At 33.1% G+C, this 27,985-nt stretch overlaps 2 protein-coding genes across 17 annotated transcripts; both read left to right on the top strand.

The window, feature by feature from the left end:
• Positions 1–1,197: 1,197 nt before the first annotated feature.
• Positions 1,198–26,919, top strand: LOC113870964. 13 transcript variants are annotated; one of them, XR_003505720.1, is made up of 17 exons: positions 1,199–1,215; positions 11,358–11,535; positions 12,418–12,579; positions 12,705–12,821; positions 12,912–12,996; positions 16,804–16,912; positions 17,039–17,106; positions 17,222–17,347; positions 17,451–18,457; positions 18,712–18,912; positions 19,028–19,088; positions 19,482–19,595; positions 19,896–20,009; positions 20,089–20,195; positions 25,559–25,641; positions 25,899–25,962; positions 26,300–26,919. XR_003505720.1 is itself a non-coding variant. In XM_027507579.1 (15 exons), exons 2-14 carry the CDS (start codon positions 11,471–11,473, stop codon positions 20,185–20,187), a joined length of 2,328 nt encoding a protein of 775 aa, XP_027363380.1. In that variant the 5' UTR covers positions 1,199–1,215; positions 11,358–11,470; the 3' UTR covers positions 20,188–20,195; positions 26,300–26,919. The 13 variants fall into 13 exon arrangements, 3 of the variants coding, with proteins under 3 accessions (XP_027363380.1, XP_027363381.1, XP_027363382.1); XR_003505719.1 differs by having other exon boundaries at positions 25,559–25,749; positions 25,898–25,962; XR_003505718.1 differs by having other exon boundaries at positions 25,559–25,783; positions 25,898–25,962.
• LOC113870965 (WD repeat-containing protein WDS homolog) lies at positions 4,553–9,326 on the top strand. Of its 4 annotated transcripts, none has more exons than XM_027507585.1 (5): positions 4,610–4,934; positions 5,371–5,789; positions 6,603–6,704; positions 8,102–8,737; positions 8,861–9,326. In XM_027507585.1, exons 2-5 carry the CDS (start codon positions 5,406–5,408, stop codon positions 9,014–9,016), a joined length of 1,278 nt encoding a protein of 425 aa, XP_027363386.1. In that variant the 5' UTR covers positions 4,610–4,934; positions 5,371–5,405; the 3' UTR covers positions 9,017–9,326. The 4 variants fall into 4 exon arrangements, with proteins under 4 accessions (XP_027363383.1, XP_027363386.1, XP_027363385.1 ...); XM_027507584.1 differs by having other exon boundaries at positions 4,610–5,244; positions 5,383–5,789; XM_027507583.1 differs by having other exon boundaries at positions 4,636–4,668; positions 4,919–5,789.
• Positions 26,920–27,985: the final 1,066 nt, after the last annotated feature.

Genomic DNA, 27,985 nt, shown 5'->3' with positions numbered 1-27,985 from the left:
CAATCCACTGGGAGAAGTTATACAGCCCAAAACACACCATTCAACAATATAAGCAAGATTCAAAAATGCATTGCAAGTTAAGGATTTCGGTTTTCCATGTGAGGAGAGAACTGAGGAGCAAGTATTATAAACCATTAACAAATAACGACATCATATAGCCACACATTCAGTCATGTAGAGAACTATGAAGTAAGAAACATTAAAAATATATCCAAGGCATAACTAAAACCACAAATAATAGAGCAGAAGGAATTAGAACATTATTGGTAACCAACTAATACTTAAAAAACACATTATAAATCCCAGCAAAATCATTACTTTCTATAATCCAGGAGCCGTCAACTTCAAGCTACAAAACTAGCATCCAAGGGCCTTTACCCCTTTACCAATTAACCTAATGGATATGTACCTCATTGGAAGAAAAGGGAACGAGGAGTGGTTCAGACTTCAGAAACCTTGAAATTGGTAACTGCTAGTTACAATTTATGGAAGAAAAAAAAGTCTGCTATATGTTTCCGAGAAAGAGTATTATTATGTAAATATTCTACAGTTTCTATCCATGAATCACAACATAAGCTACAGTACAAGCATGGAACATAGATAATAATCAATTAATTAATTATACGATCTTAGAATTTTCCACAAAGACCCCGCAACATTGAAAACCAAACTCATTTTCCTAATTTAGAAGCACCGAGCGAGAACAAATTACATGACTCACAGAGAAGTAGGAACTTCTCCGAGGCTCACCAAATCGCCGTTAACCATATATGAAAGAAAATGACAGAAGCATATGAATTAAGTTGCGAAAACGAAGGAAGAATGAGAAGCGAATACCTGACGAAGAGAAAAGCAGAGAGTGAAGGAGAAGGATGAAGAAGAGAAGCGAGTTCTGCATTTTGTCTCTTTCGAACAAAGGCTCACAAAAACCATTGTCAAAACGGCGCAGCAGCGTGGAGGTCGCGGCAACTCCCTGAGCTCCGCCAGTTATCGTGAACGCAGTTGCATTGTGAGGTGGAAGGAAGCATGTGAATTGAAACCCTGAGAGAAAAGAGAAAAGTAGAAGAAGAAGGATTTGACAATGCAGGTGCTTCGGAACCTTCTAGATCCCTGCATAAATGCAGCAGGAGCAGCGGAAGAAGAAGAAGAGGAAAAAGATGTAACCAAATGTGTGTGTGTGTATATATATATATATATAGAGAGAGAGAGAGAGAGGACAACAAATGGCGGAAGAGAAGAAAAATGGTTGAAACTTGGAAGAGTGAGTGAGAGTGAGTTAATTGCAGAGTGTTTGCATACACAGGACTGAGCGTTTCTCTGTGGCCCAAGGCCTAACTCTTTAACGTTCGCTTTCCCTTATTATTAAAATTATAATAAATATTAAATATTCATCTAAAAATGTGTCCTATGAATAGAGCTAGTTTAAATATTAAGAAAAGGAGTTTTACTATTTATAATAAATATCAATTTAGTAAAAATTATATAAAATTGAAAGAAAAGTAAAAATATATTTAGTTAAATTTAATATAAACATAAAATAAAAAATATTAAGGCTAATTTGAGTATTTAATAATAAGAAAATCTGATTTATTACATTTTATAGTTTTAATATATAAACATGTTATTATTATTTTTAATAAATTTTAATTTTGAAATTTTGAAGGTTAATAGCGTTTATCTTAAGTAGACGGTATGCGTGGGCGCGTGAGAGGTGGGCGAAACGACAAATGGGGAGGCGTTTCGTATGGGTGCTGGGAAAAGCGGTTTTTGTGGGTAAGGTCAAACTGTGGCCCCGCCCTCTTACAGGTTATCTAGAAGATAATTTTGTTGAAACGATCATTTTTCTCTTTAATATTTAACACATTTAATACATCTGCAAATTATCTTTTGTATCTTTTATCAGGTCAAAGTTATTATCGTAAATAAATTAAATTTTAATTTTTTATTAAGATATGACTATTTCAAAGAAATTATTTTAAAATATTGTTTCATTAAAAATTTAGTCTTATAAAGCTTTTTAACTTATTTTTATCTGTAAAATCTTATTAAAAATTATTTTACGATATTTATGTTTGTTTATTTTTTATTATTACATTTTTTATAAAAATTAATTATATTTATAAAATTATATTTATGAATTTTTTCGAAAAACAATTTATTTAAAAACTTTATTTTATTATATTAAAGTATATATTTTAACTTAACATCTCCTGAAGTTTAACTTTCAATAAGTGTAATTGTGTTAAATATTTATTGTTAGTAATTTTATTTGTGGTTTAAACTAATAATTATAATATAATTTATTTAAAAATATATTAAAAATATAAAATCATTAATTATCAACTATTTTAAATTTCACAGCATTCATTGCTTTTAAAAATAATAAATAACTAAGTTATGAGGAGGATTTAATAAAGCTATAAAATATTTTTTATAATGCGAAGTTATTAAAAAAATATTATACAATGTTGTTTATATTGTCTTATTTTATTTATTAAACATATTTAAAATGGACAAATATTATCTTAATCTGTTAATGAAATTTTTATGTAAATCTTAAAATATAAAAAATATTGCTTAAAAATATATAATTATCAAAATTTAAATTATGTAAATTATTTCAAATACATGGAGGAAATACCTACTACCACAAAGTAAAAATAATAAATAATATTAGTTCACGAGACATGTATTTTAATTTTAAAAAAATTATAATCGTCTCTGTTTAAATAATATTAAGGTAGCACATGCATATTATTTAACTAAAGTCTCTATAATAAGTACATATTTTTGTTTGACCTTCATTTAGTTTCTTTAAGCCACACGACAACTTCTATAAATGTATTTCACATTTTATAAATACTTTGGTCAATTTTTTTTATTATCAATTAATATTTTTATGGATTTCTTATCTTTTTAGACAAACCTATGAATTATAAAGCAACAATATAAAGGAAAAAGGGTTTATCAACAAAGGACTTCAAATTGACACATTAATCATTCAATCTTCACAACAATTGAATAACTTTAAATATTTTCTCATAGTTCCTTACATTGGCTAGTGCATTGTAAGATCACTAAACAACACATTTACTAGTAAAACTCTACCAATAAATTTTAAAGCTCATGTAAAAATAAAATGTTATTAACATGCATTCATGTTGTTATACATTTTCGTGGGTTATTGTAAATTTTTATTCTTTTGATAAACATTTTGTTTAGAAAAGGAGTTTATGTGACATAAACTCATGCTTTCAGCAAGCACAATCCACTATGGAATCCTACTCAAGGTTTGTAAGGTTTAGGGTAATATTTGAGTAGTAACTTCCTTCTGTAAAACAATATTTCTTTCTATTTTAAAAACTATTATTATTAAATTAAATAAGTCAATAATCTACTTGAAAATAGTATTATGAATTGAATAAACTGCGTTTTATAAATATGTAAAGAATCATTAAATGTCTAGTCATATTAAATAATTAAATAGGCATTTAATATAATTAACTTTTTAACTGGATTAATTTGAAATTAAAAATATTATGAGTTTTTTTTTTCCACAAATTTTTGCTTATTTTAAGAGCTGTAGCTTGAATGATATTCACTTTTTAACAGATTGACTGATTTGAAAAGCAAATACTGTCTTGAATTTTAATTTTGTATACTTTGTTTAATAATCTACTTCCTCATTTTTTTACACTTTAACGATGATACTTTATTTATTTTTCGTTGTTGTCCATGAATTTAATGAATATATTTTTTTTAAAATTTATTTTTAGTAATTAATACGCGTCCAATAAAATAAATAAATATATAAAAAATAACACATTTTTAAATATATTTTTATTATTAATTAAAATTTATTAAAAAACAAAATTATATAAGTTACACTTATAATTTAATATTTTTAATCATACTTTTATAATTTATGATAAATTTAAGTTAATAATTAAAAATATATTAAAAATACTAAAAAAATTATTTATAACATTTTTTACTGAAATTTAATTAGTATAATAGATAAATGGTATAAACAAAAACAACTAGAAATCATTTTAAAAAATTAAAAATATCAATTATTTTTTCAATCTCTATAAAAAAAGCTTAAATGTTTTTAAAAAGGTAAAAATAAAATTTTTATTTAATTTGGTCATTTAACAGTAACTACACTAAATTATTGAAGCTAATTTAACGTAAAATTAGAATAAAATATTTTAATACTATTATATAACATTAAACGATTATTATTTATTATTAATTCAGTAAAGTGATAAATAAGTTTTTAAAAATAAAATTTAAAGTTTATCCTTTTTCAAAAATATATAATCATTAATTTGAAAAAAAAATGAATGAAAATAACTTACAATGTATCATGATTCCTTGAATCAGACAAAAGAGACACTTAATTCATTAATTATCGATACTATTTTTTTTATTATGATTAATAACATACTATTTTAAACATATATATTTTTGTTGAAAAAAGGAAATGACGTGGTGACATTTTAACACTTCAGATTTTATAAGTGACAATGCAAGGGGGAGTGATGCAGATGGTGAGGTGGATAAGAACAGGAGAACAAGACAACCTCAGATAACAAAAAACTGTCGTTTCAGTTTTCACAGACATAGAACAGAGGAACAAAGAAAGGAACAAAACAACCAAACCCAGTTCTGTTTCACTGTCTTGTGTTTTTCCCATTACATTCACAAATTACATTACATTCACTATTCTTCCTCTCATTTCCAAATCCCTCTTCTCTTTTCTTCTCCACGCCTTTTTATTTTTGCCCCTTAATTTAATTCTCAATTTTCACGAACCCTTTTTTCAATTTCTGCAATTGATCAGTAACGGGATTTTTGTTTATGCATGCGAACTATCTTTTGACTTCATTCGGCGTGCTGCTAATTGCCAATTCAGAATCAGAGTTGTCACTGTTAGTTTCCGAGTCCCTTTCTTGCGATATAGGGTTTACTCTTTATTTTATTTTATTTTAAGATTCGCGATTCTAGAATTTTTTAATCGTGATTCCCCTTCATCACGTGCTGGCTCTTTTGGGGTTTCCGAAAGTTGTGTTTTTTTTGGGCGGGAAACTGTGTCTACGAGTCAGCACTAGAATAGAACTGAATGAAATTGGGTTCTAAAGGGGATGGAGGATCCTTATGAGGTGATTGGGTCAAAAGGGTTGATAAAAAAACATGAATTTGTGAGGATCATAGTGCAGTGTTTGCATTCATTAGGGTATGGTAAATCTGCGGCTTGTTTGGAACTGGAATCAGGTGTTTCATTCAAGTCCCCAGAGTTTAAGTTGCTTGAATCTCGTGTACTGGATGGAGATTGGGATGGTTGTGTTAGTTTTCTTAATTCTATAGGGGATGTATTAGGTGATGATGCTAGAGAGTCCGCTATGTTTCTTGTCTTGAAGCAGTGTCTTTTGGAGTATCTGAAGCATGGTGAGGATTTTTTGGCTTTAGATGTGTTGAGGAAACGGGTTTCTGCGATGAATGTGGACCGTCGAAAGGTTCACAGGCTGGCTTGTAGTATGCTGACCTTGAAAGATGTGGATTTAGATGATGGTGATGTTTATGATTTACGGAGGAAGTTGTTGACTGATTTGGAAAACACGCTTCCTCCTCCAATTTCAATACCTAATGGAAGATTGGAGCACTTGGTTGAAACAAGTGTTACTGCTTGGGTTGACTCATGTTTATATCACAGTTCGTCAAATTCGATTTCACTTTATGAGGATCATCATTGTGGTAGGGATCAAATTCCTACTACAACTACTCAGGTGTGTTGGCTTTGTACATGATTACCACATGTGAAATAAATTGGTTGTATTTTTGAAGTGTTTTATTGTGGAAGTGTGAAATGTTATTTGAGTATATGCTGCTTACTGATCCAAATTAAAAGTTTGCATTGGCTGTCTTTTAAATGTGATTTGAAATGTAGATGTGTGCTTCTTCTGTATCAATCTATTATATATTGTTGCTTTTTGTGTGGGAAATATTATCTTTTCTGTTGGGCAGTATTCATGAAAATGATTATCTTTTGTTTGCATGTTTTGTAAGGTAGTGGTTTTTGAAGAATCCTTGCCCTTGTTGGTTAGGGCTTATATTCTCTTTCTATCTCTTCCCTTCCCTTGTAGGAGATGGACTTCCCATTATATATCATGAAAAGGGGAAATGCTATTGTTTCCATCTTCAAATAGTGTCCACCTGTGCATAAGCCAGACAAAGAATTATTGGTTGGCTTATGTAAAGTATGTGGCTAGTTAAGCATATATGATGGTATGAGTTATATAATAGCTTTTTAAGTGGAACAACGCATTTATGCTTGCTAGTGTCTACCATCCATATGGTTGTTGCACTTAAGTAGTGTCAAGACATTGCTTTTCTGTATGTCTGATTCATAGTCAGAATTCATTTATTGGATCATATGACAAAATATTAATTATGGTGGGTGCCTTGATGTGGTAATGGAGGATGAATCAGATTTGGAATTGTGGAGATAGATCTCCAAATTAATCTTCTACTTTTGAACATTTGACATTACATTCTTTACATATTAAACAACACTCTTTTTTCTGCTGCCATTGCTGCAGATATTGACTGGACATAAAAATGAAGTCTGGTTTGTTCAATTCTCTAATAATGGAGAGCATCTAGCTTCTTCATCCAATGATTGTACAGCCATCATATGGAAGGTATTATGTTAATTGCCTTATAAGAAGCATCTATTCTTGCATTAGTTAATGCTTCCAATATTCATTTCTTTTTATTTTTTTTTAGTTTTGATTAAATTTGTGTTTAGGCTCACAATTTGTATAATTAAAAAGTGGTTTGAAAAGACTTATATCTATTGTATTATTCACTAAAATTTGTAGTGCAGTGCATGATTTTTCAACTACTAGGTTCTTTGATTAGTTACAAAGAGACAAGCAAAAAGAAAATGATAAATAGACACATATTAGAGAGGATGAATAGCATATATAGGTTAGGGTAAAAATTGTGTTTTCTATATCTTTGCCGATGTCGTTAATTCCCTTATGTCAATTTCTACATGACAAGTGACTAGAAACTGTTTCAGATATCTGTAATGTCAATATTCAATGTAATTACTGCTGAGCTAATAAACAGTCAGGAACACTTCAAATGATGAAGGAAGACTAATTTCTTTTTATCGCATGATATCTTTTATACGTCTCCCCTAATATCATTTACATTTTGTGAAAAAAAAATCACGTTTTTAAAGACTTCAAATGATGAAGGAAGGGGTTTACAGTAAAGTATTTCCTTAAAGAATGGCTGGATCTCATTATCTTCTCTGGAAATTTATTGAAATAAAAATAAAAAGAATGGATGCCACTTGTTTGGTTAGGTGTTAGTATGTGTGGGAAAATTAATGAATGTTAGGAACTACTTACCAGGAATCTGCTGTTTGGTTAGATGCTATTTCTAACATGAAGAGGACAGTGTTACATCATTGTCAGACTCCCTACTCACATATTCCCTAATCCTAGTTACTGAAGGTGCATTACGAGAATCCTTGCCAGAGTCCTTGTTACAACAAGTGAATGAATAAATGATGGAAGAAATCAGTTTTATAAAAATACAAGCTCTAAAATAATAGGAATATAGCATGCTCGATATTTGCTGATTGTTGGACAGTGGCTGAACTCAAAAACTCGAATTGATTTTAAAGTTTGTCTCCTTTCTTCTTCTATTGGACAATTTTTTGACAGAGCTATTTAAGTCATTATATACTATACCAGGTTTGTTCATGGGAACAAGGGGTAGTGTCAAATGTAATAAATATAACTGGGTATATTTTGTGAGATGAAGTGCTCGTTTAACAAAACTTATCAGTCTTATCTGGCTTTTCAGATATTAAATTCCTCGCATTGATATTTGTTTTGATAATAAGACATTTGACAGTTCAACTGTAAAGGAAGGTGAAATTCCTTATATATAAAACTAAGTCATTTAAATTCTGCTAAATCATGTCAATTTAGTAGTTTATAAAACTTGGCAGATAAGAATAATATATAAAATTTTAGTTATTATGTGGGAATGGAGAAACATTGAGCAATTTGATTGTCAGGTGCTAGAAGATGGGAAGTTGATATTGAAACACACACTTTGTGGTCACCAACGGCCTGTTTCTTTTGTGGCATGGAGTCCCGATGACACTATGTTGCTTACATGTGGGAACACAGAAGTTTTGAAGCTGTGGGATGTTGAAACTGGTACATGCAAGCATACATATGGGAATCAAGGCTTTGTTGTCAGCTCATGTGCCTGGTTTCCCAACTCAACCCAGTTTGTGTGTGGCAGTTCTGACCCTGAAAAGGGTATCTGCATGTGGGATTGTGATGGAAATGAGATAAGAGCTTGGAGAGGAATAAGGATGCCCAAAGTTGTAGATATTGCTGTTACTCCAGATGGTGAGTATCTTATCAGCATATTCTTGGATAAAGAAATACGGATTTTGCATATAGAAACCAATGCCGAACGAGTCATTTCAGAGGAGCACCCTATCACGTCCATTTCAGTTTCTAGAGATAGTAAGTTCTTCATTGTCAGTCTGAACAGCCAGGAGATTCATATGTGGGATGTGGCTGGGAAATGGGATAAGCCGTTGAGGTATACAGGCCACAAGCAATGTAAATATGTGATCAGGTCCTGCTTTGGTGGATTGGATAGCACATTTATTGCCAGTGGCAGTGAGAATTCACAGGTAGTTTCCTTTTCCGAATGTTCTAATTAGTGGCAGCTAGTTATAGGAATATGAACAACCAAGTTTCCCTGCAATGCATTCCTTCATTATTAATTGTAGCACCTCAAAATTCATCTCATACAGGTATACATTTGGAATTCTCGGAACTCGAGGCCAATAGAGGTTTTATCTGGGCACTCCCTGACTGTGAATAGTGTGAGTTGGAATCCTAAAAGGCCACAAATGTTAGCATCTGCAAGTGATGATTATACAATTCGTATATGGGGACCAAGCTTATAGAAAAGAATGCAACTTGAAGAGTGCAGTTGAATACACATTGCATATTAAGTAATCAAGTCTAGTTTAGTGTACATAATATAAGCTCTCCATTATTTTCCTTCCACATTAAGTTATTCAGTATGAGTTTGTAAAAGTCCTGGTTTATCCATCCAGGAATTTTGGAATTTTGGTGTACATTTCCATCTGCAAATCTTCTTTCCATCTTTTGTTTTTATACCCTTCATTGGTCAGTTCCCCTTTAATTTGTGCAGAAACTAGAGACTGATGGGTAAAACTTTAAGTCTTTATTCTGGTTCACATTTTACTATGCTTTAATTTGTTCTTGCTGGGGTTTTTCCAAAAGTGCTTTTCCATGACCTTGATTGCTAGATACTCCTCAACATCTGAACTGAAAAATTATGACAGTTACTCTGTTTTAGAAAACAAAAACAAACACAATTGTTTGAAAATGCTAATTAAGAGGCTTGGTCCAAAGTTAAAAGTCTGGGAAGCATAGCTTTACGCTGCGTAATAATCCAACTTGACACAATTCTATTAATTAGATAATTAATGTGATATTCAAATATTCGTGAATATCCATTTAATCATATTTACGAATCTATAGTCAAAGATTTGAATCTAAGTTACGATAAATATGCTCTGTTTATTTATTTGTTTTTGTCTCCAATTTCATATTCCAGAATATTTGTCTCGTTTTGATAGTATTTATGCGTTGTGTCATTTTTCCTAAATAATTTGATAATTTGAATCAACAAAATTAATTAAGTTAAAATTTTTAAGCATACTTAGAGAAAATTTGAAGTGAAGGCATTATTTAATTAAAAAGTGAAGGCATTTTATTCAATTAAAATTGAAGATATGAGAGGTCAATACATCTTCGAATAACAATGTGTAGAAGTTCTTACGGGGTCTTTCTCAACCTAAACATTATGAACAAAAGATAAAAAAGCTAATTTTGCCAAAAATTAACAACTCTGTTGTCAAATCTTCTGACATGATAAAGATCACAGAAGCCAACTAATCACAACCTTAAACAACATTCAAATAATAATGTGTGAATCCAATTCCCTTTTGTTAATGCAATGATGCATCAAACTTGAAAAATTCACGTGGTTGGGACCATGTGCGCATGACGCCATCATCAAAGCTTAGATGGGATAAATGTTATTCACTTGTATTATTTGCAAACAAACTAGTTTTACTTTCCAATAATGTGTTTCACGTCCATACACCAATAGCTAAACACCCCCCATCTGTTCCTAGAACGCCATATGATCCGCAACAAGGTGTAAAACACTCTTATTGAACTTTTGTAAGAACTCATTCAGTTAAAATCATTTATTCTCCTTTAGGTATGGATATATTTTTATAAAGACAATTTTGTTCAATTCGTATAAGATTATTATGAGCGAATAATAAAATTTTTCTCGTGTGACTACATGTTAAGATAGAATAGCTCTTGACTATTGGTTTAAGTATAAAAAGTGACATGAAAACAATATCAAATAAACAAATTTTTTTAAAAAAATAATACTATTTACATAAAATAATAATACTTATTATCATATAAAATGATTCTAAATTTCATCTACACAAATATTACACAAATATTATATACTACTATAAATAGGTCAACTTCAAAGATCAATGTTTACTTATAATTGTGTTATTTGACAATTTTTATAAAGATGCATGTTTTATTATTTTTTTTGTATTTGATATTCACATAAAATAATTATATTTTTATAAATTTATATGCATTCATACTTCTTTAATTTGTTATAATTTTTTGAAACAACTCAAATATTTGAAGTTGAGCCACGAACTTTTTATATATTTTTGTTTGGTTAAAAATAATAACGATGAGGAGAATAACAATACTAACAATAACATTAAGGGAAAATTGGTATCTTTTCAAATAGTTTTCTTACAAATTTATGCAAGTCTTTTAACCATTCGGTTTACATGCCAAGGAATGCAAGTGTTAGGCATTAACCAAACACACTTGTCTTTTCTAATAATCGAGAACGAGGGAGCTTGGAGTGGAAGCAAAGATTGGATAAGGAAATTACTATGTTAAATTCCAACATTTTCTGTCTCTTATATTACTGCCACATCCACAACTCAACAGACAAACTAATCCCAACTCCTAATCTTGTTCTTCCCCTCACATGATTTAGCCTTACCTGTTAGTTAGGCATAAACCTATGTTCGTTGCCACATCATCCTTATAATTAGATTTTCACGTTTCCACCCCAAAACTTCATCAAATCTTCTTTTCACCCCCCCAACAAAAAAAAAAGGGATTCTTTCTACCTGTCCCCCCCCTCTCTCTCTACAGAGAGGATCTTCGTTGTTTGAACGAACTTGCCATCCAAACAATGAAAAGTGCCCTTTCAGAAATCAGCTACTAACATCTCAGATTTGATCCTTTTCCTTTAATCTCAAATTTTCATGGAAATGATGACACCTTCTCCGTGTCATGATCACCCCTCTTCCTCCTATAATTCTTGCATCAGGTCACAATTTCCCCTTCTGTTTTTGTACATTTCATTTTGTTTCTAAGTTTTTCCTTTTCTTGTTCGTTCTCTGTTTTATTCCTTTTTTTCTGTGTGGGTTTTCTATATGCTGCATTTTGGAGACATTTGAATTCTGGGGTGGAAGACATCATGGAAATTTGCAAACTTTGCCGAATTTTCTATGATTCTTGACGCATTTTCTAGATGAGATTTTTAAGTGGCATCGTGATTGTGCCTAAAATATGTGTTTATTAATTCCGAGGTTGATTTTGTATGAGTATAATGATGCATAGTTTTCGAGTTGGATGAGATCCATTTGGTTTGGTTTTTTTAAGTAAGTTTAAATTTTTAATGGTTATGAACATCAATTCGCAGTCACTGACTCAAAAACCAGCAAAGGTTAGGGGCTGAGGTTTGGTCCAGTTATTTGTACCTAGATAGCTAAGGGGTGAAGTTATGTAATTTGATTTATAACATGCATCACGTATTCCTGTTGCCTAATTGGGAGTAGCTAACAACTTTTTTTAGCATGGGAAGAAAATTACATGGATTTAGTGACCATAAATACTTGATATCTTGTGGCAGTTACTGGATTTTTTTATGCATACTCTGGAATCTGGATGATTAAGGAGCATTTTAATTCTTAACCAATTTTTCCATAATTTATGTTCCTGCCACTTGGTCTGTTTGACATCAGACATCCCAAATGCATATAGCATTGTTCTTGTAAAGCTATTATAAGCCAGTGATTCATTAGTTTCTTAATAGAACTATGACCTTCAAATTTACTACTGTCATCCGAGGGAGAAAACAGAACCCCCCTCCCCTCAATAGTAAATTCAAAGTTAAATATTTTTTCATGACTTTTTTCAATTTTGTCAGTGGGAGAAATGTCTTTAGCTTGTTAGCACAAAGAGAGATATCACCTAGAACCAAACATGTGCCAAAATGGCACTGGGGAGAACCTTCTAAATCAAAAACCGGTTCTTGGTCCCATCCTAAAAATGAAGCAGTGACAGATGCAAAACGTGGTCTCCTTTCATGGTACTTGCATAACTTTGGTGTACAGTTTATATCAAGGAAAAAGCAACCCTTCTAAGAATGGATTTACTTCCTTTCTTTAAGGAAAGTCAAATTACTGGACTAACATCTCTAAAAGTGGTTGTCAGGGTTGAGGCTGAGTCATTGCGGGAATTGTCAGCTATGTATTGTCCTTTGTTTCCTCCCCCACGGTCTACTATTGCAGCAGCATTTAGTCCAGATGGAAAACTTCTTGCCTCCACGCAGTAAGATGTAACTGGCTTTTCTCCTCTTCTGCTAATTTGAATTGAAGACCCATTTGTGATTGATTTGTTGTATCTGTTTGGCATGTGCAGCGGCGACCACACGGTAAAGATAGTTGATTTTGAAACTGGAAAATGCTTAAAGGTGTTAGTAGGTCATAGAAGGACACCTTGGGTGGTAAGCTTAAAAACTGCCACTTTGCCTTAGTTACTTGTGTTTTTTTATCACTTTCTTCTATTACTGATTGTATATTTTAGAAGGAATATTTTAAATTTGTTAAGGCTTACTAATACTTTTATTACTAACATTCTCCCTCAAGCTAAGGCTTACAAAGTTATAAACTTGTTATGAATATACCTTTTGTTAAATAAATAATACAAGGCCCACTAAGCTGGATTGAAAAGGAAACACAGGGCTTGATTAGAGCATAAAAGGACTGCTAACATTCCAACAATAGCTGGAGATTTATGGAGAGTTTACTGGCAAGTCGGTGGAGGTGACAGCTTTGCTATAATATAGTGGTAGGTGAAAACATATAAATCTGGAGAAAGGGGCCTGAGCACATCTGGGACAAAAACAAGGCTAGACTCCATCAAGGACAAATACAGGAGCCACACTACATTTGGGACCAAAGATGGAGTGGTTGAGTTGCGGTTAACATTAGCCATACTTGAGAATTAATTTTTGAGATAAATTTTGTTCTGTCTAATTACATAACAATTACATGTATATATAGAAGACTAATGCTTATTTTTTCTATAATAGACTATCTCTTAATAATTACAATGAATGAATGAAAATAAATCTATACAACAAATAATAATGATGAAGATATATGTAGAGAAAACTGATTACAGAAATTGAGTCATCTTCTAACTCTCTCTTGAACTTCATTTCGCAGGCTGAAAGTAATTTAACTCACCTTATTCCTTAGCAACTCTAATTGTCCTCTTCAAAACAAAATCTTGAAAAACCATAATGAAATGAAAAAGGTTATTGCACAATTTAGATTACAAGTGAGTGTATGAATTAAAATAAGGTTATTGGGGGAACTTAAGAACATGAAGAACAATTTGTAATGGGAAAGAATTGGTGAAGTGAATATTATCATGCCCAAGAATGAAAATTTTTGAATCATCAGTGACTGTGATGTGAGGGTGTGTACTAGATAAAGTGAAATGTGAAGTGAAAGAGGAAAGAGGAAGGATTGAGAATCATGTGGTCAGAAGCATTAAAGTCAATTATCTAAATTTTTTCAGGAACATAATAAGAAGTATTAAAAGAAGAGAAACTATAATTATTACTGGTCATGACAAGAGTAACTGTTTGATGACTTATTCAAGAAGGAGCTAAGAAGTGTTCGCATGGGTTCTAATTCTGTTAGAGCAAAAATTTCTTCTTCATTAATTGAAATAGCCTTTGTAATTGCTTGGTTTGCGTATCTCTGTTGAAACCTTTAAAGCAAGTTTCCTTAATATAACCATGTTTCTTGCAATGAGTACACTAGTGGTTGTCTTTGTTAAGTACTTGGGCCTAATTTTTTAAAAGCTAGCTCGTAGAAGTATTCTAATTTTATTTCTAGTCAATATAAAACATCTTAAAATGTCCCTTCACATCTAGGACAGACATCTGTTGTGTAAAGTTTGCAGGACTGGACATTTGAAGATGGCAATAGAACTAGACATTTGTGGACAGAGCTCAACATTCAAACTAGATAGACTATGATACCATATTAGAAAATTTGGGCTTAACTCACTTCTAAAAACTAGCTTATAAGGAATATTCTGATTATATTCCTAGCCAATGTGGGATATCTTAAGATTAAATTTTTTAAAGAACTTACCAAATGATTCAACTTTAGGTGACTTTCTGGAAGAAAAGATTGCTAAATCGTCAATGTTCGTTTCTTCTAACATTACAACTTGCGATTCTCCTTACTAGAACAATATGGAAAACTTTAGATAGAGAAGCGAGATTCTTCTTGCCTAGTATTTAAACCTAAATGGAATCGTACTTTAGGCCACAAAATAAAGTTAAAAGTTCTGCATTTTTCAATAAAATTGTTGAGTGTAATAGAATCCTCTTTGCATTTTATCTTCAGGCTTTGGTCCAATTCAATCCATAGTTCATTAAAGATCCCAAAATACTTTGTCACAGATAGAGACTCTTGCCTGACATTAACAATCTGGTTCTCCAATCATGATAGGCAACATCTTACTTTTTGGGGAACAAGTTTGACGTAGGTTATTCCAAATTTCCTTGACAATAGAAAAGAACATGCAATTTTGTTTAATTTTTATAGTCATAGAATGCTACAATCAAGTAGTAATAGGAGAATATTCATCATTTCAAGCCTCAAACTTTGGATCATCCTTATTATGAACCTCCCTCCAATGTAGTTCAGCTTCTTATGTCCCTTGAGAGTTGGGCAGAGCAATTAGGCCCACTAAAGATAGTTCTGACTGTCAAGACAGTATGATCCCTGTAATATGGGGAGGTTGTTGGGTCCAAGGGAGACAAGGGGCTTAGTAGTGGGGTTCTTCTGTTCAGTCATAATAGAAAAATACTTATGTTTCAGGACATAACACTTAGGGTTTGAAAGAATAATGTCCTCAACAGTCACAATGAGGGCAGTATAGGGTCACAATCAATAGAGGATGTCCTGAAAAGCAAGTTGATGCTGTGGAGAGGCAAATCACAGTCGAGAGGGCGGCTCATGGGAGAACGTTAAAGCTCTGTTAGGGATGGAATTTCGAGGATAGACTGGTCTTGGCAGTGCACTTTAGATGGTGTGGTTCCAGAGGTAGTCAATGGTCCAGGGGCAGCAACATTTGGTGGCTATACGGTGGAAAAACAGACAAATAGAAAGTCAAGCACAATGAAGGTGTTGCAGGTTTAGGGAATGCCATAATGAAGACGGGTGCTATGTTTGAGTGTCAAGATGAAGGTCCCTAGAGTTTGCGGTTGGAAACAGAGACCTGAAGATACCAATTTGAGAATTAACTTATGAGATAAATTATGTTATGTTTAATTACATAACAATTACCTGTATATATAGGAAACTAATACTGAATAGACAAAAATAGTGAAAATAAATCTATACAACAAATAGTAATAATGAAAATGTATTCTCAATAGTCATCACTAGATGATTGTTGGTAGGAGGAGAAGTCAATATTGGTATGATATGATTAATTAGTGCACAAGGATGACATGACATATCTTTTATCTTTCTCCCCTGCAATGTTGTGCAAGTGTAACAAAAATTCTTATAATAGCCAAAACAATGACAAACCAAAGATGAACGCCACAAAACGATCCTAACACATCAAACCTAATGGAAAGAGAGTACGCATCAAATCTAACCACTAAAGAAAAAAATCTAGGTTTTTAGTGGCTGGAATTTGTGCATGGTCAACGAGAAGAAAATAATCATGGAAATAATGGCATTATTGCAATCGAGTTCTAGATTTTAAGGAGCTTGGAAACAAAATAGTGATGAGACAAGTCACAAAGGATGGTACCCCTAAAGTTTATAAATAATATTATGATTTTGAATGTGGACTCGATTCAAAAGTGATGAAGGGTGATTGCATTACAAGCTTGAGTAACTTGTCTAAAATGTTTTAGACTATTTAGACTTAAAACCTTCTTACTTATATACCTTTTGATTTGTTGTTAACCTATAAATAATATTCTATTATATGCATTGGTGTGTTACAAAAGTCAAGATCCTACTTAAGCTAATGCTAGACTCCTAAATCCTAATCCTAATCTTAATTAAATAGGAAACCAAGTAAAGAAATATGGAAACCTCTCCTAAAGATCATCTAAAATATTCTAAATATTTTAAGATACAATAATGATATTAGGACATATTTTTCTCGATGTTCTGGCATGTACTATCATCTCTGCCCTCCTGTAAGCATTTTACCTTCAGAATTTTGCATTTTTCAATTTTATTTATTTGTTGATTGGCTTCAGGTTAGGTTCCATCCATTGCAACGACAAATACTTGCTAGTGGGAGCTTGGACCAAGAAGTTTGTTTATGGGATGCTAACACATCAGAGTGGATATTATCTCACTACTTCTGTAATTTACTGTTCTTCCTCCCTTTTTTTCTAAATTACAGTTGTAACTATTACTGAATTTGTTTATTGTTCTTTTTCTTGCAATTGTTGGGTTCTCTCTGGTGAATTTGTCGGATTATTCTTACAGATCGCCCCATTGCATCCATTGCTTTCCATGCCAATGGGGAAATAATTGCAGTTGCATCAGGCCACAAGGTAATGTAATGATTTTTCTGAAAACCATGTTCAAATCTCCAAGGATTTATTCTACGATTGATGGCATATTCTTTTTCTGAATCTTGTTATGTTGTGTTTTGGAATACTGTGTCAGTTGTATATGTGGCACTACAACAATGGAGGCAAATCTTCCTCACCAGTATTTGTGTTGAAGACAAGGCGTTCACTCCGGGCTGTGCATTTTCATCCGTATGGTGCACCATATCTTTTAACTGCTCAGGTGAATGAACTGACATGTTTTTTATTGATTGTCTTCCCCTGGAATACAAAAACATCACTTTTTGCATTTTCTCTTTGGTTTCCACATTTGAATTGATGTACAGGTCAATGATCTTGACTCGTCAGATTCCTCAATGACCGAGGCAACATCTCTTGGTTATTTACAATATCCTCCACTTTCTGTTTTTGTCACAAATGTTCATCGTACGAAAACATATACTGTAGATGAGTCAAGAGTAGAATTACAGCATGCTAGTCATGATGTTGGTTCAGCTAACATGCAAGTTGAATCTTCCACCATAGCTCAGTTTCAAGCGGACTTGAATGCAACAGAACAATATGATACTGCATTATCATTCTCTGAGATTCCCACTAGCTCTGAAACTGGCGCAGAATATAATGCCCATACTGCTTTACCCAATCAAATGAGAATTGGTATCAGTAACCTCACAGTGGGAAGTATGGAGACTAGTGAAACAGAACCAACTGAAGGAGGCCAACATGAAAACTCTGCCAATGTTTATTCTCTTGATGGAATGCTACATGGACTATCTAGACATGCTGCAAACCGTGAGGATCTCTCTGAAATTTGTCAGTTTCATCAATTTTTTCCTTCAAGAGACTCAAGTATATGGGAACCTTTTCTGCAAGGATGGTTAATGGGTCAAAACCATGCTGGTGTTCCCTCAATCCGTCCTTACATTGGTGGTAGTCAAGAAAGCTTTCCTAAACAGATAGAATCTTCCACCTCAGCTTCTTATCAGTCATCGAGTAATGCTGAGGTAACATTGACTTCCTCAGATATGCCGGGCAACATCAGCATAACAGCAGCATCTGTGAGATCAGGTTTACGGAATCATTTTTCACAATCCCGTTTACCTGTATCAGATTCTGGTAATCTTGCTGCTTCTAGTAATTCTCCACATGATGGATCTGACAGGCAAGCCATTATAAGCCGAATCCAGTCAGAACTTGCCACATCAGTAGCTGCTGCAGCAGCTGCTGAGTTGCCTTGCACTGTCAAATTAAAAGTATGGTCGCATGACTTAAAAAATCCTTGTGCCCCACTAAGTAGATGCCGTCTAACTATACCCCAGGTTGTCCTCTGCAGGTACCTTCTGAAGTTATAAACTTATAAATCTGCTCCTACATGTGATTGACATGGTGTAATTGTTGTCTGGCCTTGCTTTTCTTGCAATATGCCAATTGAATGCTTTTTCTTCTTTTCTTGTGAATAATTATGGACCCATTGCTCCATACAAATGGCTTAATGTTCTCAATTGTCGTTTATTAATGTTTGGAGTGACTTCATTGAACTATATGCTCCATTGCATTTAGATTTTTAATTTGTAATTGTTTTTGCAGTGAAATGGGTACCCATTTTTCACCATGTGGTAGATTTTTAGCTGCCTGTGTTGCTTGTATGCTTCCTCATATAGAAGCTGATCCAGGATTACAAAGTCTAGTACATGAGGAGCCTGGTGTTGCCACATCGCCAACTCAACATCCATTCTCAGCACATCAAGTAATCTATGAGCTTCGAATATATTCCCTTGAGGAGGCAACGTAGGGATCACTTCCGGCAAAAACTATTATTAAGCATTTAATTATCTCTCTCACACAAGCATTTTCAGTTTTAGGGAGTCGATTAAATTTTTTGTAATCTATGTTTCTTAAACAGATTTGGATCAGTGCTTGTATCACGGGCAATCAGAGCTGCTCATTGTCTGACTTCAATTCAGGTCATTTATTTACTTTTTCATGCGGTTGATGTACTTTGCTTAAAATATTTGAATTTTAAATAGATTATTGTTAACAGTTATAAATTTAAATTTTAAGAAAATATGCTCGTTACTGTACTTTTTGAACTGCTGGTGCTAGGTAATTTGTATGGTCCTCCCTTTTCATCAGATTACAACAATTTTCCTTCATTTGTCTTTTTAATTTTTGTATTCATCGTATGTCCTCGTATTTCTATTCTCAGCTGCTGGGCTCCCTCTTTTACTCACCTATTTCTGTTATGATATTTGAACATTAATAGCTACTTCTGTTATTTTTCTTCACTTGATAAACTATAATTAAAGAAATCCTTTTCTTGGTGGATTGAATTTGTGCAACTGTTTTTTGATATGTAGTTCTCACCTACATCTGAGCATATATTGCTTGCCTATGGTCGGCGTCATGATTCTCTTCTTAAAAGTATTGTCATTGATGGAGAAACAACATTACCGATATACACAGTGCTAGAGGTAAAATGCTCTTTTTATTTTTCTCAATCTTAAAAATATCCTCTCGTCTGAGTTGTGCTTCGTATTGAAATAATATATTTCCAGATATTGTAGTCCATATAATCATTAGTTTACCAGGAAGCACTGTTTCTGAACATCAAATTCATATTCTGTTGCCTTGATTGCTAGTGACACTGACAATCTTTTGTGTTTATGTTTGGACAGACGGTATTGTTGCCGGTCATCTCATTCACACCCTTAATGTAGTTTGAGTTTTGTTAAGCTGAATTCCATGTCCCTAAGTTTGCTTTTGTCTTTCAGGTATACAGAGTTTCAGATATGGAACTTGTTAGTGTGCTTCCTAGTGTAGAGGATGAGGTCAATGTGGCATGCTTTCATCCTTTTGCTGGGGGAGGGCTTGTTTATGGAACAAAGGTATGCTTTTGTGTGTTACTGAAAACTTTCACTTTCATTCTTTAATTAATAAATGATAAGCTTTCACTTGTGGTTGTAGGAAGGAAAGCTTAGGATATTCCAGTTTGATCGTGCTCACATTGTGAATGGCACTGGATCAAGTTACTTCCCTGAGGAGAATATTATTGGAGTCAGTTAGTGAGCAAGGTTAAATACTTTACTTATTGTTGTAGTTTGTAATGTTTATTAGATGATTATGAAAGTAGTCTTTGATTCATTGGGTACCGTTAAATTTTTGGAGTTTGTATAATTAGAAGAAAGAGAGAAGAGAGAGAGAGAGATTACTGTGCTAGAATTGGATACTCTACAATGTGTAGAGACCCTTATATTTAAAAGGATACATATGTAACCCTACTGGACCAAGCTCGTTATTATAATACTAACATAAACTCTAATCCTAATAAGTCTATTATAGTTATTCATAACACTTCCCCTCAAGTAGATATTAATCATGCCAGCTTGTTACAAATATAATTGCTACGTGTCTCATTTAAAACCTTTGTAAACACATCTGCTAATTGGTTGTCTGTCCTAACATGAGAGATGAATATAAGCTTCTGCTGAACTTTTATCTCGAATAAAGTGATAGTCTATCTCAATGTTTCCTTCGTTCATGAAAAACTGGATTTGAAGCAATATGCATCGCTGCCTAGTTATCACACCAAAGTTGCATAGGCTTAGTACTACCAAATCTTATCTCTTTCAACATATGTTTTCAACCACATTAACTCACAAGTAGTTTGAACTATTGTCCTGTATTCTGATTCCGCACTCGATTTCGATACAACGTTCTGCTTCTTACTTTTTCACAAAATTAAATTACTTCCCAAAAACACACAGTATCCGGTAGTAGATTTTTTGATCTTGCCCAATTAGCATCAGAAAACACCTCTATCTGTGCATGTCCATGATCTTTGTACACAATTCCTTTTCTTGGTGCTTTCTTCAAATACTTCATAATGCAGATTAGTGTTTCCCAATAAATATCCGTCAGAGATGATATAAACTAGCTAACAACACTCACTAAAAAAGCAATATTTGGCCTTGTGACAGTCAAGTAATTTAGCTTGCCTACTAATCTTCTGTATTTTTTGTGGATCTATAAAAGGAACTTCATCTGCTATCAGTTTCACTCCTGGCTCCATAGATGTCTCACATGATTTAGCTTTTTTTAGTCTAGTCTTAGTGAATAAGTCTAAGAAATATTTTCTCTATGAAAGGAAGATTCCTTACTTGGAGTACATGACTTCACTACCTAAGAAGTATTTCAAAATTCCTAAGTTTTTTGTCTGAAACTTAATTTGAAGAAATTTTTTTAGGTTACTGATTCTTTCTTTGTCGCTACTTGTAATAATAATATCAACATAAATAACAAGTAAAATACAATCATGGTTAGTCTGTTTATAAAACATTGTATGATTACTCTCACTCCTCACTAATCCAAATTCTAGAATCACATTACTGAATCTCCCAAACCATGTTCTAGGTAATTATTTCAAGCCATATAATAACTTCTTTAAATGAAACACTCTTCTGCACTCCCCCTGAGCAACAAAGCCAGGTGGTTGCTCGATGTAAACCTCCTCCTGTAAGTCTCTATGTAAGAATGCATTCATGACATCTAACTGGAATAATGGCCAATGATACATAGCTGCAAGAGAGATGAAGATACGAACAGATGAGAGTTTAGCAATTGGAGAAAATATATCAGTGTAGTTAACGCCATAAGTTTGGGCATACCCTTTTACAAGTTGTGCCTTCAAATGAGCCACAAAACCATCCGGATTAACTTTCACAGTGTAAACCCACTTGCAACCAATAGCCTATTTTCTCTTAGGAAGAGGAACCAAATCCTAAGTATCATTCGTCTCAAGAGCCAACATTTTTTCTTCCATAGCATGTCTCCAACTATCATGACTGAAGACATCTGCAAGGGTCTGAGGAACAGAAAGAGAGTATACCAGCCATGAAGGATTTAGATGTAGAGGATAAATGAGCAGACATTACATAAGATGAAATAGGATAGGTGCCAGATCTCTTACCTTTACGGATAACAATAAGAAGGTCAAGGTCAGACAAAGGATCTGTTTACACTTGAGAAGATAACAGTAGAGGTTGAGTATCATATGCATCATCTGAAGGTTGTTTCAATAGGAGCTAGAGGTGCAACAGGATGTGTAGATTGGACAAGAGTATAAGTCAAGAAAGGTTCATCTAACTCATACATGGACTTAGAAGATGCAGACTTAAAGAATGGAAGACTTTCAAAAAAAGACACATCAGAGGAAATAAGATAACAACCAAGATCAGGAGAAAAACAACCGTAACTTTTTTGTGACCAAGAATAACCCAAAAACACACATTTTAGAGACTTTAGATCAAATTTAGTTACCTGAAGACGAACATCAAATACAAAACAAGTGCAGGAAAAAACTTTAGGTAGTAAAGAAAAAAAGATTGTGATGGAAAAAGTATAGATTGAAGAATCTCATCATATAGCACAGATAATGGCATGCGATTAATTAAATAAGCAACAGTAAGAACGGAATCAGCCCAAAAAAGTTTAGGAACTTTCATTTCAAACATTAGAGCACTGGCTACCTTCATAAGATAACAATTTTTACGTTCAACTACATTTTGTTATGGGGTAACAATGCAAGAGGACTGATGAAGTATGTCATGTTTATTCATAAAACTAGTGAAGGATGCAGAAAAATATTCTTTAACATTATCACTTCTAAGGATGCGCACACAAGTATTAAAATGACTTTTAATTTCAGCACAAAAATTACAAAATATAGAAAAAACTACAGATCTAGATTCCATCAACATTAGAAAAATCATCCATAAAGGTAACAATATTTAAAATCAGATTTAGAAGTAATTGGACAAGAGAGCCCTAAACATCAGAATGAACAATTTCAAAGGGACATGAGCCCTTTTATTTAAACGAAGTAAATAAACATTATGATGATGCTTAGCAAGTTAACATGACTCAATAGAAATTAGACTATATAATAGGACATAATTTCTTAAAAACTCCTAAAGACGACAATGAAGTTGGAAAGGAGACACTTTTTCATTCCTAGAAGTGATAGAAGCTTGCAGAAGTCCTTTTTCTTCTAATACATATAGCCCATTAGATACTCTACCTCTACCAATAATCCTCTATGTACTAAATCCTAAAAAACACAAGAATCAGAAAAAAAAAATGTTACTAAACAATTTAATGATGAAGTGATTTGACTAATAGACAGCAAATTTAAGAAGAATTGAGGCAAATATAAAACAGAGGATAAAGTTAAGGTTGAAACTGGGATGATATACCCATTGCCTTTAATGTTGACACTAGAACCATCAGTGAGTGTTACAGAAGAATGAGAACTGACTAGACAAAAAGAAGAAAAGATACCTAAATTTTCAGTTATATTATCAGTAGCGCCAGAATCAATGATCCAACGCTTAGAAGAAGAGGAAAAACATGCAGTAGGATTACCTTTTTGGACAAAAGTGGCTATAGAGGATGTAGACGGCTGTTGAAAATTCTGAAACCGAGTATACTGAATATATTTCTCATCAATCATAATCACAATACGTCTTTCTTTCTTTTGAGTAGCTGTATCAAACTGAGACACCGAATTAGCGAAGCAGGAACCACCTTGTGAGTGAGAAAATGTTTGATTTTGTGGAGGATGAGTGCACTAATTCTGATAATGGCCAAATTCGCCACAATTGTAGCACTGTACAATACCATGATCTCCACTACACCCACAGCCACGACTACCTCTACCACCTCTATCACCCCTACGACCACCACGGTGACTGTATTGGAATGCCAAGGTAGAGTGGTCAGAAGACTCATTTTTTGTAGTGCTTTTGGGTTCCTCAAAGGAAAAGACTGCATAACTTTGGAAAAGACATCGATAAGATTATCAACTTACTTACTTGATAGAATCTGAGACCGAATGACCTCGTATTCCAGATCAAGTCCAGAGAGACAACTCAAAGCCATGAGTTCTTTTGTTGCACTATCATCTCGTCAATGGTTTTGCAGGCTAAAAGAGATTGTATCTCCTCAATATGCTTCTTAAACTCCAAAAAATAATCCATTAGCTTCCGCTTATTTTGTTTGGGTCGATAAATTTCCTGCAAAAGAGCATATAACCGATTCAAATTATCAGATTTCTCAAAAATAACTTGCAAGAAGTCTCCTTACTTCTTCATGGTTTTGCAATAGGTAATAATTGTTTGTATTTGCCTATCAACAGAGTTTACTAGCAACACATGAATCTTTTTGTCACGTATCGTCCATCTGTCAATCTCCTTTGGATTGACAGGTGTCGTTTCGATCAAATGATTATCCTTTTCTATTCCACCTAGGCTATACTCAACTAAATACTTTCATTCCATATAGTTCGTACTGTCTCCATCCAGCTTAACATCGATAAGTTTGGATAGAGGTACAATTTCTGTAACAGCTCCCTTGTGCTGCATATCTTGCACATCCTAACTATCACATTCAGACATTGTATATCCATAAACAGTGATGGAACTACCTGGATTTCGTCTCAATGACTAGAAAGAAATGCTGCACTCAAACTATAAACATTGAATTACAACATATTCTGGTCACCCGAAAAAATTTTCATTCCCACAGTAGCTATGGTCAGCTTTTTCTGAAGCTATTGCTTTTTTTTTTTTTTTCGCAGCGGCGGCAACCCTGGTGGCAGTGGGCAGTGGTGGCGACGAAAGAGGAATCCTAGAAGGCTCTTGATACCATGTAAAACTAGGAGAGAGAAAGAGACAGATTAGTGTGCTGGAATTGGATGCTTTACAATGTGTAGAGACCTTTATATTTATAAGGATACATATGTAACCTTACTGGGCCAAGCTCGTTATTATAATACTAACATAAATCTTAATTCTAATAAATCTATTATAGTATTATAGTTATTCATAACAAAGATGATTGGGTGACAACTGACAAGTAATGAATGTCTAGTTTAGATAAGGATTAGCGATAGGTTCTATTGATGGTGCATTCGCCTAAACTCTTGGTACTGATTTGATGTTCTTATTGAAAATGAAAACAGTGTTTAGGTTGGTTATGTCAGACATTTTGGTTGAAATTTTCTGATGAGGATAAATTAGAATTCTTGAAGCCAAATTTTTGTTTTTTAAATAATATTTTCCTGTGAGCAGAAATCAATTTTTTTCCTTTGTTTCCTTTCTGCTCTTGGTTAAGTATTTTACAATCGATGCAAGAAAAAGTATAAAGTATTTGTTATATCATGGCCATTTTCTGCCCTCATAATGTATTTGAGTTTCACACGTAACGTGTTTTAGTAGCTCAAAAGTTGTTAACTATTGGTCATTGCATCGTGGTTACAATGAGAGTACTCATTGCTTTTTCTTTGTGTGAAAACTCATGTCTTTGTTGTAAATTTAGCATGACTTGTTATGTGTTAGAAGGAAGATGTATTTGATGTGTGATCTCTTCGAAGTCTTAATTGGAGCAAATTATGGAAGAGTTTACGAGGAAGAGAGTGATGAAAATTTGTCTCAAGAGAGGATTATCTTGACTGTAATGTGTTATTAACTATTGGCTTAAGCAACTTTCTGTTATTCACAAATCTAGAGGGAAATTGTAAAGCCTTTCGTCTTCCATCATCCTCTGGTCTTCTTTCTGTGAAAAGATATTGTATACCCCTTATCTTTTTACTCTTTTTTGACAAGTAACTATTTTCTCTGTTTTATCAGATGCAAACTTCTTTGTCTTAATATGCATTTGAATCACAAAAGTTGACACATAATTTATTTATCCTTAGAAAATTACTGTGTAATTGTAGGTTTGGACTCATGATTGGGGATAGAATTCAGCATGGGCATCAGATTTATCTGCACGACTAAGATGGTTAGTAGAAGACTCTCAACCTCCTTCCTTATTTCTTTTTTGTTTGTATTTGGGTAGTTTGAAGTGTAACTCAGTAAACACTGCATCAACTTTTCTATTCATGTAGTGGAAAAGATATTTTTCAAAAGGATCATTCTGTAGACCTCTCAGACAGTTTAGCTTTCTCGCAATAAGATGTATCATGAGAGTTTATATTTCTATCAAAAAACGAAGCTAATTGAAAGATCAGCACAGCCAATTAGATCTCCACCTTCTTGAGGGTCCAACTTTTGATAAAATTATCCTTCTTTCTAATTTGTAAGTTGAGGTTTAAAAATATGTCTGATCCCCCATGCAGCTATCTCTGCCAATGATCCAGATCTATACAAACAACACAACACACAATACTTAGCACATGCAACCAACTGCTGGCTGGAACTCCAGACTCACTGCATCAACAAATGCATATCTTGTATCATTCATGGATGAACATGTACCAATATTGTCCTACACTTCAATTCAACTCTTTTGTATTTCTTCCTTTTGTCTCCAACCCTGTACCCCCATCACATAAAGGGGGGCATTATTTTTCATTTCTGTGTAACACTATAACAAGTACAGTGGCTAAAAGAAACATACAAAGAAAATATTTCGTCTTTGTTCCCTCAGGAAAATCTTAGGCTCTTGGATAACACCGCTCCAAATTACTGACATTGCCCTGCGGAATGATCATGAATGAAATATACAATATACTTATTATGTTTAGTTACATTGGAGATTTAAGCAGGCACTTAGTCAAGGGGAAGGTGGTCTGATGGAAGATGAAGTTCCAACATCAACATCACACTCAAGTTTTTAAAACTTGGGTCAGTGTCCACTGAGTTACAAACTTGTTGGTACATTCTTCATCTTTTTAGTCACCAAATTATGGGGGTTTTCCGAAGTCTATGTTTGAATTGATGAAAAGAAACGCCATAAAACAGAATGATACTAGGTTTTATTGTTTGGATTGTTTAAAATGTGATAGAATGAACTGAAACCTTACTAGAATGCATTATTTTTTATTCAACCACAATATCTCTTTTTCTTTTTCCTTTCTGGGTATTAGATAGAGTCAACTTTTTTATTATTTATTTTATTTCATCATAAAAATACAGAAACAATTTAATAGTAATTTCATTTCATTCAAATTCATTCTAGTTACCATTAAATATTCAAACATAAAATAGCTATGAAAACTGAAATGATAAAGATGTTGTGCATATATTAGGTGATGTGGTAGAGAAAATAAGAGAGGAAAAATTAAATATAAAAATGTTGTGAGAATTAGTTATCAGTGTAGCATCACTTATTACAAGTATAGCCACTCTGAAAGGTCATACTAAGGTTCTTTACTCCTCTTACCAAATCTGTTGAAGTCGTGTACTTTTTGCATGTTATATGTCTCACTTGAAACGAAGAAAGCATAAGAAAGTAAGTAAAGGGTTATTATTAGCAACTTTAGACTTTTACTACGAAAACTTTATGCTTGAGTCTAGATTCAAGTCCTTTGAGAACGAAAAAGAAAAGTAGAAAAGAGAAAGGGTGATGGCTGATTGATTGGCCATGGTTAAGGAGAGATTGATTCACTCATTCCCATCCGGAAGACATTTTGCGTATACTTTGGTCCAATGTGACTATTATAAAATGGTATAAATGAAATTACTTTATACTATGTAAGGAAATAGTGTAATGCAAATAGTAGTTGGTTCGGTATATGGGGTAATTAGAGGTAATTTTCTCTAAACTTATTAAAAAAGATAAAACTTAAGTATATTATTTTAGGTTTGTTGTTTTATTAAAATTCACTTTAGTGATCACTGCCGATTTATTGTGCAACCTAGTAAGATAAGATTTTAATTTTTTTAAAGAAATGCACTAAAAGTACTTAAAATATTGTAGATAGATAATTGTCATATAAAAAAATGTGAACCTGCATTTCCTTGTCTAATATTTGTTTGCATTCTAAATAAAAATTATATAATTTTCACTTGCAATTTTGAAA

Source organism: Abrus precatorius, unplaced genomic scaffold (assembly GCF_003935025.1).
Source record: "Abrus precatorius isolate BTA unplaced genomic scaffold, Abrus_2018 Scaffold7, whole genome shotgun sequence".
NCBI lineage: Eukaryota > Viridiplantae > Streptophyta > Magnoliopsida > Fabales > Fabaceae > Abrus > Abrus precatorius.
The sequence above is the reverse complement of the archived record's forward strand: the minus strand, read 5'-3'. Positions and strand labels throughout refer to the sequence as shown.